Genomic DNA, 11569 nt, shown 5'->3' with positions numbered 1-11569 from the left:
GTATGGTATTACCCATTTATGTGACATTTAATAATAAAGTTTCAAGTCTGGGTTCTCAAGACAGTTAACTTGATAATTCTGAAGAGTGTCTGGTGTACCCAGAGTGTTTTTTTCATTTATCTTTTCTTCTTTCAGAAGGTTTTGAATTTTTAAAAAATTTGAATGTTGTTGGAGCTGTACCTTTTCTACCACAGTGGATTAAATAAACTTGACAAAAGTATGGTTTGTCACTTTCTGGGATACTCAATTTGCTGTTTTTCTTTTCACATGCCCCTGTTAGCACATATGGCCAAGTGGTCACCTGTAACAGGGAAGTCTCATGATATTAGTTACACAGGTAAGGGAAGTTGTATTTAACCATTCCTCCTTCCCAGTCTGTTGACTTAGCAGCGGGGGCTCCCTAGCACCTAAATCTTTTATTTTCACATATATACATAAAATAGTAGACACTTCTTTGATTCATCTCTTCCTTTTTAGTGGGACTGTGCAATGCTGGAGCAATAATCTAGAATGTCCTGAATAGTGAATTCCATTGTAACACCAGATCCAGGATAACAGCGAGCTATCAAACCTTCAAAGTGCTTATATTGGCGTATAAATTCATCTTGCATAGAGTGCCACACCACCTATTATAAAAATGAAAATAAAAGTCATTAAATTATGAATGGCAATATAAATCAGGTATGTAGAAATTATGTCAAGGCACATTGTAAGAAGTTAGCAGAGTGTAATGGTGAAGAACGTGCACCCTGGCTCCTTCAACTTACAACATATGTGACCCTGATTATGTTACATCACTACTCTGTGCCTCAAGTTCCTCATCTGTAAGCCGGGGTAGTAATGATAATGATAATGATACTTTCTTCATAAGGTTCGTATGAGGATTAAATGAGTGCATGTACATAATAAGGTGCTTTGTACATGTTTGACATTTAGCCATTATTATATCTACTACAATATCCAATACAGATGTGTATTTGCACAAGTATATATGGAACTAAGACTAGTAATGAAATGGAATGCAACAGTTAATGCTTTAATTCCATTTCAGATGAAAGTTTAAAAATTTCTTTAGCTAAAACTGATGACATAAAACATTGTTTGATACTATGAAGGACACCAAGATGGATTGTCTGCAATCCAAGGATTTATGATTTAGCAGTGGCAGTAACTACGTAAACAACTATCAAGGCAGAATCTGATATATACATAGACATATTAGCTAATACTAACAGGTTACATTTATTTATTTTTTAAATGTTTATTTATTTTTTCTGAGAGAGAGAGAGTGAGTGAGTGAGCGAGCAAGGGCAGGGGAGGGACAGAGAGAGAAGGAGTGAGAGAATCCCAAGCAGACTACATGCTCAGCATGGAGCTCAAGGTAGGGCTCAATCTCAGGCATCCATAACAGGTTACATTTATTGATGCTTACTGTGTATCAGCACAGTACAAAGTGCTTTATATATGTATTATCCTATTTGCATCTATTTATATCCTATTTACACCATGACTACCTGGTGAGGGTGGGTGCTATGACCATCATTAATATTCAACAGATAAGGGAATGTATTCTTCCAGGATTTTTCCTTATAAACCCTAAACCTCATCAATACTAAATTCCTGTCCCCTTTAAGTCTATTTACTAAACAGTATGACACTTCTTGCTTTATATCTTTTAGCTCATGATATTTCGTCTACCTGGAGTGCCACTCCTCTTGCTTTATCTGACCTACCTGACTTTCAGAGGCTAACATAAGTGCAATAACCCTCATAAAGCCTTTGATGATGTTGAAATCTGAATTATTCTCACTCACCTCTGGGTCTTTCCATATGCTTTATAAAGAATAATGGCTCAACATGGGGTTTAAATCTCATTCTACCATCTGTTAGCTATGGGATCTTGGTCATGTTACTCCACCTCCCTAAGCTTTGATTTTCTCATTTGTAAAATGGCAATGACAATAATAGTAGTGTCCACTATATTAGGGAGGTATTATTTCCACTTTTCAAATAAGAAAATTGAGGCTCAGGGAGGTTACGTAACTTGCCTAAAGTCATGCAGCTTCATCAGGAGCTGCATTTCTAACTCTGGCCCCCATGCTCAGCATCACTCCACTGTACTATACTCTATTCCACTTAGTTACCTTCCTCAAGTCTAAAAAACAAACAAAACCCTCAAAAATCCCCACACCTCCACAGAAAAAAACAAGTAATGCCTCAAAACAATAGAGCAGAAATATAAGATAAGCAGGAATAGGCACATAAACTCATATTATCAGTGTTGTCCCTTTCTTCCTCACAACTCCTGAATCTGGTCTATAATTTATGGAACTTTCCTCCTGCACTAAAATTAGAAAATCTGTAGCCTTTCTAGAAGACTCCTGGAGAAATGCAATTTATGTAAAGATGTGCAATCTAGGATGGTTAAAAGAACAAAGCATACCTGAAGTAAGTTCTCCTCTTCGCATAAATGTTTATCAACCTTTTTGTAGAGGTTATCTAGACCTTTTTTTACTTCCTTTCCAGGATACTCTTTAATGACTTTACGAAGTTCTTGTTTGTTAAATGCAAGTTGGTAGCTTACTTCCTCCTCTCTTATACCCTGTGCTACACGAGCTTCAACTCCTTCAAAGAAATGCTTCAAGGAAATGAAAAGAAATAATGGCTAAGAACTGCTTTTATTATCACTTACATTAAAAAAAAAATCGTCATTATAAATTAGTATTTATTCACTGTGTGAAACTCAGAAAATATATAAAAATGTATCACACTACCACTGTTAACATTTTAGATTTCCTTCTAGTCTTTTGATGTGAATATATAAATCAGGTTATATTATATGCTGTATTTTCCACTTGATATTCTGTTTTCTCCAAGGTATAAATTTTAACAGTTGCATAACATTCTATCTAATGACTGAACTACAATTTATTCATTGCTCCCGTACTGGATATTTAAAATTTTTCACTTTTTCAGAGTTGGCAAAATCTACTCCAATTAAAAGAAACTTACTATACACACAGTCATAAATATTTTTCATACATAAGTATCTACCCACATTAATGATTGCTTTCCAGCACAAATTTCAAGGTCTATGACTCCTCAGTTGAGGAGCATCATTTTAAGTATTCTGAAGATTCTTCAAATACATAATTTGCTTCCAAGTTCAATCAACTTATATTTCTGTCAATAGTACATGAAACTGCTACTTACCATATTATGATCAGAATCATCACAATTTAAAGAAATTACATTTTGATGAGTGAAAAAGGTTTATTTGTTGTTTTACTTCACAATTAACTGCTTTCATATGTTTTATAGTATATTCAGAATCCTTGCTCATTTACACATTGAGATCTTAGTGCTTTCCTTATTGATTTTAAAAAGGCATTTTACGTTAAATATACTATTGTATTGTTACAAATATTGATCTCAGGTCGTCTTTGAAATATATTTTTTTTAAATATGCAGTTTTATTGACTGAAATGCCTTATTTGAGCACTATACAATATGATTTAATACTAACAAGCCAAATCCCCTCTCATTACCTTTCTCTAATATTTGGCAAGCATTATTTGTTTTTCATCAAATTATTATTATGTTTTTGCTACTAATATTTTTGATGTCTATTCTTGGTGCTTTTAAAAATTTTGTTTCTACATAAAACTTATTTTTTAAAGTTTTTGAGAGGAGAGAGAGGTGGCGCCTGTGCATGGGCACGTGCAGGCGGGGGAGCGGCAGAGAGTGGGAGAGGGAGAGATTCCCAAGTAGGCCCTGCACTGGCAGTGCAGAGCCCTATGTAGGGCCTGATCTCATGAACTGTGAGATCATGACCTGAGCCAAAATCAAGAGTCAGACACTGAACTGACTGAGCCACCCAGGCACCCTTATTTCTAAATAACCTTTTAATTGGTTATTACAATATACAGGAAATAAATTGTTTTTTTTATATACTTATTTTGAATCCTGCTACTTTATCATAGATCAGTAATTTCAACCTATTATATACAGGTAATTATAATCTTGACTTTCCTTTCTATATCTTTTATTTATGTTTCTGGTCTTATTGCACTGGCTAGGGTTTCAGTAACAATGTTAAATGTTAAAGGATCTAGCAATGATTCCCCTTTAAATTTGATGTCAAAGGGAATGGCTCTAATGTTGCAGTTAAGTATCATGTAGGCTTTCAGTCTGAGAAAGAGATCTTTTACTCTAGGGGAATAATATCTGTCTCTTCTTAAGTTTTAGAAGGAATTGGTTGTGTATTTGATTAAGTATCTTTTAACTATTTTGTTTTTGACAACAAATACATTTTTTACTCTAAATTTCAACGTAAAAACTTAAGAAAGAGGACCAATCACATTGTGAACAAAGTTATCTATAAGGGTCCACTGAAGCTTCCACTATTGTAAAGTTCTTTAAAACCATCCATTCTTAATTTTAATGATCAAATGCACTCTGGAGAATGACTCACTTCAGAAAAGGAAGGGAAAGAAAAAGGCAATGAAGAAAACCAAGTTTTGATTTTCTTTTAATCTTGATAAAGTTTTCAAAACCTTCATTTGAACTAGGGTTAAAGATCAGCCATTATGAGGTAAGAAGAGAGGCTGGTACAAAGGAAAAACCTAATCTAGGGTTCATTCCCCCAGCTTTGCTACTTGCCAGTTATTATAACTTCAAGCAAATTTATTTATGTTCAATTTCTTCATTTGTAAAATGGGTTGATGCTACCTTAGCCCACATATTTTTCACAAGAATTAAAAGAAATAAGGTATAGAGCACCTAAGAGTGTCTTAGCACTCTGGAACCTTCGATAGCTGAGTCCCTCCTTCCTTATCTTCTTGTATCAATATATAAGCAAATTAGAATGAATGTCTTGTGTTATTCATATCTAAACATACGCACACAGGTTCAAAATCAGGAAAATATACTGAATGAAAATATACTTACATTTAGTTTTTCAAGAGGTTGTCCTAAAGAGTAAATGACGTAAGACTGAAGGTGATCTGTGTATTTTTGTTTGGCTTCTTTTTTTTCAGCTTCTAGGCATGAGATTTTCAAACGAGAAAGTGTTGCAAAAATATGGTGGAAGTTTTCCATCATAACTACATCCCTGGGAGTCTTCTGGCTTTCATTTGCTACTTTCTCCACTAAAATCAAAAAAGAAAAAATATAATAACATCTTGATATGAATAGGACCATATTTAGCTATAAAAATATTTACATGATTTTTTTCATTTGTAAGTTTAAGAAGTAAGCACATTTCTGGACTTAATAAAATATACTGAAGGGTCTTCACATCCACTTAAATCTAATTAAAAAATAACTCTAAACAGTCATATATATATGTGTATATAAATGTGTGTGTACATACATATATATATTCTTTTTGCATATGTACATATATTTCAAATACACTAAGTCTGGATTCCTATTTGCCATGAAAACTTTCACCAACCATTCAGAACACTAAACTAGTATAACCTTTCTGTGTGGCAATTTGGCAAAGGCCTTGAGATATATGAAAGCCTTTTGACCTGGTAATTCCATTTCCAGTAATTTATCCCAAGGAAACGATTGGACAAGAATAAAAAAATATATGCCAAAAATCAGAAACAAACTAAATGCCTACTAATAGGAGATTTGATAAATGATACATGGAATACTATGGAATCATGAAAAAATGATTATAGTTGTAATATAAATTGACAAGGAAAAGCACTAGAATTATGGAGTAGCAGGTTCCAAAACAGAATATAAGGTATGATAAAAATTTTTATATTAAAGAACACACAAACACATATATACAACAGGCACATATATATGAGGGAGATATACTAAAAGTTAGGAAGGATAAAAATTAAATGTTATGTTTGCCTGATGAGATTAAAAATTATGTTCTTCTTGATTTATAAAATTTGTTTTTTGATTTTTGGGGGTGTGTAATGAGCATATATTACTTTACAATCAGACAGTGTATTATATAGTATTTTAGCATTAATATACCTTATAGGACAGATATGCAAACTGAGGCCTAAAGAAGTATATTGATTTGCATAAGGTTACACAGACATTTGCTAAAATGCAAATGTAAAATCTCAGTTTTTAATTTTAAAAATTTTTAAAAAGGTCATTTTTTGGTGATTAAAAAAGGAATTACAATTTTGCAGTGATAAGCCCATATGAACCCTAAAATAGAAGTGGTTACTGATGAATATGAATGGGTTTTATGTACTGCTTATTTTTCAGCTTTAAGAAATAATTACCTTCAGAAAACTTAAAGAAGACTATAGAATATGGAAAATGAACATATTTATCTCCCAACTTGAGTTACCAACTTGAGTTTCACATAAATAGTGAAAACAACCAACCAAAAAATTCTTTAGAACATAATAAGAGCTTACCATTAACAAATACTCCTCTGATAAGTTTGGTGTATGCTTTATCCAGATCTCCACGACGCTCAGCATTTTTAAAGATTGATTCTGCGAGTCCAGCAAATTCTTCAAATTCAGCAACAAATGGAAGAATTCCTACTTTACTCTTTTTTGAGATCTTTACTTCTTCCATTTGCCTTATTTGATTACTCTGATGTTAGGCAGAAAGCAGGGGAGAGAAAAAGCTAAGCAGCTTAGGAACAACATATAATCATAAGCAAATGTATACATCATAGTGGCAGGACATAATTTAGTACCTAGGACATTTTGGATACTTACTAATTAATGATTAATGCAATAAAGATAACCAAGAAAAACCATTTTTATAGCTTAAAACCATAAGAGACTTAACTATAGTGAACAAACTGAGGGTCTGAGGGTTGATAAGGGGGGGTAGGTAGGAGGATGGGCTAAATGGGTGATGGGTATTAAGTAGGGCACTTGTGATGAGCACTGGATATTATATGTAAGTGATGAATCACTGAGCTCTACTCCTGAAACCAATTTTACTATAAATGTTAACTAACTAGAATTTAAATAAAAACTTCAAATTAAAAAAAGTACATATATTTTAAGAAAATAATGTCAAGGGGAAAAAAATCCAAACTGTTTTAAACAAGATACAATCAAACATTGTGAAACTCAAATATTTGTTCAAAGAAAAACAAGCAGTAAACAATTCTGTTATTAATGAAAGATAAGTATAAGGCAATTGTTCATTTTGGGGCAGAATAGATAACAGAGCACACACAGGATTTCTCTAGGTTATTTCTGGTTGGTGGCACATGGCCAAGTTTGAGAACCATGGGTCATTTCCAATTCTCATTAGCCTAAATTTTGTGTTTGGGTAGAACAGTTCTTTAATTTCTGAGTGTGAACACAGAGAGGGGGAATGGGCATTTCTAGTATGGATTTACACACTATACAGTTTTCCATGTGTCTATTAGTTATTTATTCTAAATTGTTTCACAAAGTGCTTGTGTGTGATGGTGACAAAGTGCAAAAGGGGTATCTCATATATACAAAAATCTAGACATTTGGGTCAAAAAGATCCACAAATTCAATTATGGTTCTGTGTACTTCTCAGAGGATCTAGATCTACTCACAGTAAGAATTACACTGCTAAACACTGTTAGATCATTTTTACTTCTACCTAAAATTTCATAAATGATTTTGGGGGGTATAACTTGAAAATCAAATGACATGTGGCTTAGAAAAGTAAGGGCTTTTTCCAGGCTACAGGCATTAGTATTAGACAGCCCTGTGGAGTACTGTCCCTCTTTTGATATTATCTTTACTACTACCCACACCCATTTTATTGTGCTTCACTTTTTTCCAACAGCATTTGCTCACTTCACATCTCTGTGTCACATTTTGGTAACTGTTTGGCAATACTGCAAGCTTTTTAAATTATTATTATTATTATTACTATTGTATTTGTTTTGGTCATCTATGCTCAGTGATCTTTTGTTTGGGTTGCCACAAACCATGTCCATATGAGATGGCAAACTTGATCAATAAATGTGTGAATTCTGACTGCTTTACCAACCAGCCATTCTTCCATCTCTCTCCCTCTCCTCAGGCCTCAACACAATTTTATTCTCTGAGACACAATATTGACATGAGGCCATTTAATAGCCTTCTCTAATGGCCTCTAAGTGTTCAAGTGAAAGGAAAAATCACACGTTTCTCACTTTAAATCAAAAACTAAAAATAATTAAGCTTAGTGAGGAAGGCATATCAAAAGATGACAGGCCAAAAGCTAGGCTTTTTGCACCAAGTTGTGAATGCAAATTCACATATTGCTCAGTTTTTGAAGGAAATTAAAAGTGCTCCTCCAGTGAACACACAAACTATAAGAAAGCAAATGAGGGGCGCCTGGGTGGCTCAGTCAGTTAAGCATCCGGCTTCGGCTCAGGTCATGATTTCATGGTTCATGGGTTTGAGCCCCACATCGGGCTCTGTGTTGACTGCCAGCTCAGAGCCTGGAGACTGTTTCAGATTCTGTATCTCCCTCTCTCGGCGACCCTCCCCTGCTCATGCTGTCTCTCGCTCTTTCTCAGAAATAAATAAAACATTAAAAAAAATTAAAAAAAAAAAAGAAAAGTAAATGAGCCTTATTGCTGATATGGAAAAAGTCTGAGTGGTAAGGATAGATCAAACCAGCCACAACATCCTCTGAAAACAAAGCCTACTCTAGAGCAAGGACCTAACTCTTCTCAAGTCTATAAAGGCTGAGAAAGGTGAGGAAGATGCAGAAGAAAAGTTTGAAGCTAGCAGAGGTCGGTTCATGAGGTTTAAGGAAAGAAGCCATCTCTATAACATAAAGTACGAGGAGAAGCAACAAAGGCTGATGTAGAAGCTGCAGAAAGTTACCCAGAAGGTCTAGCTAAGATCATTAATCAAAATGGCTACACTGAGCAGTAGATTTTCAATATAGACAAAACAGCCTTATTTTGGAAGAAGATACCATTTAGGACTTTCCTAGGTACAGAGACGTCAACACCTGGCTTCAAAGCCTTGGGACAGGCTGACTTACTTGTTAGGGCTAAAGTAGTTGGTGACTTTAAGTTGAAGCCAATGCCCATTTACCATTCCCCAAATCCTAGGGACCTCAGAATTATGCTAAATTTATTCTGCTTGTGCTCTATAAATAGAATAACAAAGCCTGGATGATAGCTCATCTGTTTACAACATGATTTATTGAATATTTTAAGCTCACTGTTGAGACCTACTGTTCAGAAAAAAGATTTCTTTCAAAATAGGACTGCTCAGGAGTACCTGGGTGGCTCAGTCAGTTAAGCGTCCGACTTCGGCTCACATCATGATCTCACGGTTTGTGGGCTCGAGCCCCGTGTTGGGCTCTGTGCTGACAGCTAGCTTAGAGCCTGGAGCCTGTTTCAGATTCTGTATCTCTCTCTCTCTCTGACCCTACCCTGCTCATGCTGGCTGTCTCTCTCTCTCTCTCAGAAATAATTAAAAAAAAAAACATAAAAGAGTTGTTAAAAAAAAATAGAGGACTGCTCAGTGACAACGCACCTTGTTACCCAAGAGCTCTGATGGAGATGCACAATGAGATTAATGGTGTTTATGTGTCTGCTAACACAACATCCACAACATCCATTCTGCAACCCACGGATCAAGGAGTCATTTCAACTTTCAAGTTTTATTATTTAAGAAAAATATTTTGTAAGGCTATAGCTGCCATAAATAGTGATTCCTCTGATGAATCTAGGCAAAATAAATTGAAAACTTTCTGGAAGGATTCACCATTCTAGATGCCATTAAGAACATTTGTGTTTCATGGGAAGAGGTCAAAAGCATCAATGTGAAGAGGAGTTTGGAAGAAGTTGCTTCTACCCTCATGGATGACTGTGAGGGGTTCAAGACTTCAGTGGAGGAGGTAACTGCAGATATGGTGGAAATAACAAAAGAACTAGAAGTGGAGACTGATGATGTAACTAAATTGCTACAATCTCATGATGAAACTTTAATAGATGAAGAGTTGCTTCTTATGGATGAGTTAAGAAAGTGGTTTCTTGGGATAGAATATACTCCTGTTGAAGATGCTGTGAAGATTGTTGAAATGACAAAAACAGATTTAGAACTATGTTTAGAATTTACATGAACTTAGCTGATAAAGCAGCAGCAGAGTTTGACAGGACTGACTCCAATTTTGAAATAAGTTCTACTGTGGGTAAAATGCTATCAAACGGCATCCCATGCTATGGAGAAATTGTGAGAAGAACAGTTGATTTATGGGGCAAACTTCATTGTTGTCTTATTTTAAGAAACTGCCACAGCCACCCGAACCTTCAGCAATCATCACCCTGATCAGTTAGCAGTCATAAACTTGGGAGTCAAGACCTTCCATCAGAGAAAAGATAACAACTCACTGAAAGTTCAGATGATGGTCAGCATTTCTTAGCAATAAAATATTTTTATATTATGTATTGCTTTTTAGACATAATGCTATTAAACATTAAATAAACTATATTATAGTATAAAAATACTTTTATATGTACTGGGAAACCAAAAAATTCATCTGAATTCACTTTATTGCAATACTGGCTTTATTGTGATACTCGCTTTACTGCGGTAGCCTGGACCAGCTGAAGCTGCAGTATCTCTGAGGTATTCTTGTGTTCCAGTATTTATTTATCAGTATTGATAATTGTGAAGAGTAAAAATGGATGCCGTAGAGAGAGTAGTATAAGACTGTAGGCGCTGGAACCACACTGTCAGGGTATGAATACCAACTCCGTTACTTTTTACTGTTGACCTGGAGAAAGTAACATAAACTCTCAGAGCATCTACCTTATGTAAAGGAAGGTAGATGTGGAGGATCTTGTGGAGGAAATTGTGAGGATTAGATGAGATAATGTGTGCTAAGTGCTTAGATCAGTGTCTGGTACACAGTAAACACTAATATATGAATGCTGGTCTATGGTTGTTATTAAGCTGCATGAATATTTTTGTTCAGTGTGGCACTTAACATTTTTTGGATGTTTTTTCATTTTTTTGAGAGAGAGAGAGAGAGAGACAGAGAGAGAGAGAGACAGAGACAGACAGCATGAGTGGAGGCGAGGCAGAGAGAGAGGGAGACACAGAATCTGAAGCAGGTTCCAGGCTCTGCACAGTCAGCACAGAGCCTAACGTGGGGCTCAAAATTACAAATCATGAGATCATGATCTGAGCTGAAGTTAGACACTTAACTGACTAAGTAACCTAGAGGTCCCTGGTGGGGCATTTAAATGCACAGAATAGAAGTATAGTATGAATATACTTAAATATTAACAGGAAATATTCTAAATGACAGTTGTCTTTTCTGGTTTTGTAACTGGTAGAATAGAAACAATGCATTCATTTAAGAAAAGAGCCATCAATGAACTAAATCTTATAAAAATAAAATTTCTCTCAAGCTCTATGTATACATTATTTGCAGCTGATTACTCGACACAGAGGTTACTCAGTGATTAAGACTATAACTTTGATGCAAGGCACATAGCATGTGAGGCATATCCATGCTTTGTCCTTGACAACTTAACCAAATCACATCATTCTCAAAGGTTTAAGAGCACAAATCTGCATCACTAAAGTGAGGAATCCTGAAAAGCAAATTAAGTGCAGGT

At 35.0% G+C, this 11569-nt stretch overlaps 1 protein-coding gene across 6 annotated transcripts in view; it reads right to left on the bottom strand.

Moving 5' to 3' along the window:
- Window positions 1–202: 202 nt before the first annotated feature.
- EXOC1 (exocyst complex component 1) overlaps window positions 203–11569 on the bottom strand; it is a 58472-nt gene continuing 47105 nt past the window's right edge. For all 6 annotated transcript variants that reach the window (XM_039249033.1, XM_039249038.1, XM_039249035.1 and 3 more), the window contains 4 exons: window positions 6405–6588; window positions 4951–5150; window positions 2444–2638; window positions 203–626 (listed from right to left, as the gene is read on the bottom strand). In XM_039249033.1, coding sequence (XP_039104964.1) covers window positions 474–626; window positions 2444–2638; window positions 4951–5150; window positions 6405–6588 — 732 coding nt within the window. In that variant the 3' untranslated portion in view covers window positions 203–473. The remainder of the gene's footprint in view (window positions 627–2443; window positions 2639–4950; window positions 5151–6404; window positions 6589–11569) is intronic.

Source organism: Hyaena hyaena, unplaced genomic scaffold (genome assembly GCF_003009895.1).
Source record: "Hyaena hyaena isolate Hyena2069 unplaced genomic scaffold, ASM300989v1 scaffold_329, whole genome shotgun sequence".
NCBI classification, from domain to species: domain Eukaryota; kingdom Metazoa; phylum Chordata; class Mammalia; order Carnivora; family Hyaenidae; genus Hyaena; species Hyaena hyaena.
The sequence above is the reverse complement of the archived record's forward strand: the minus strand, read 5'-3'. Positions and strand labels throughout refer to the sequence as shown.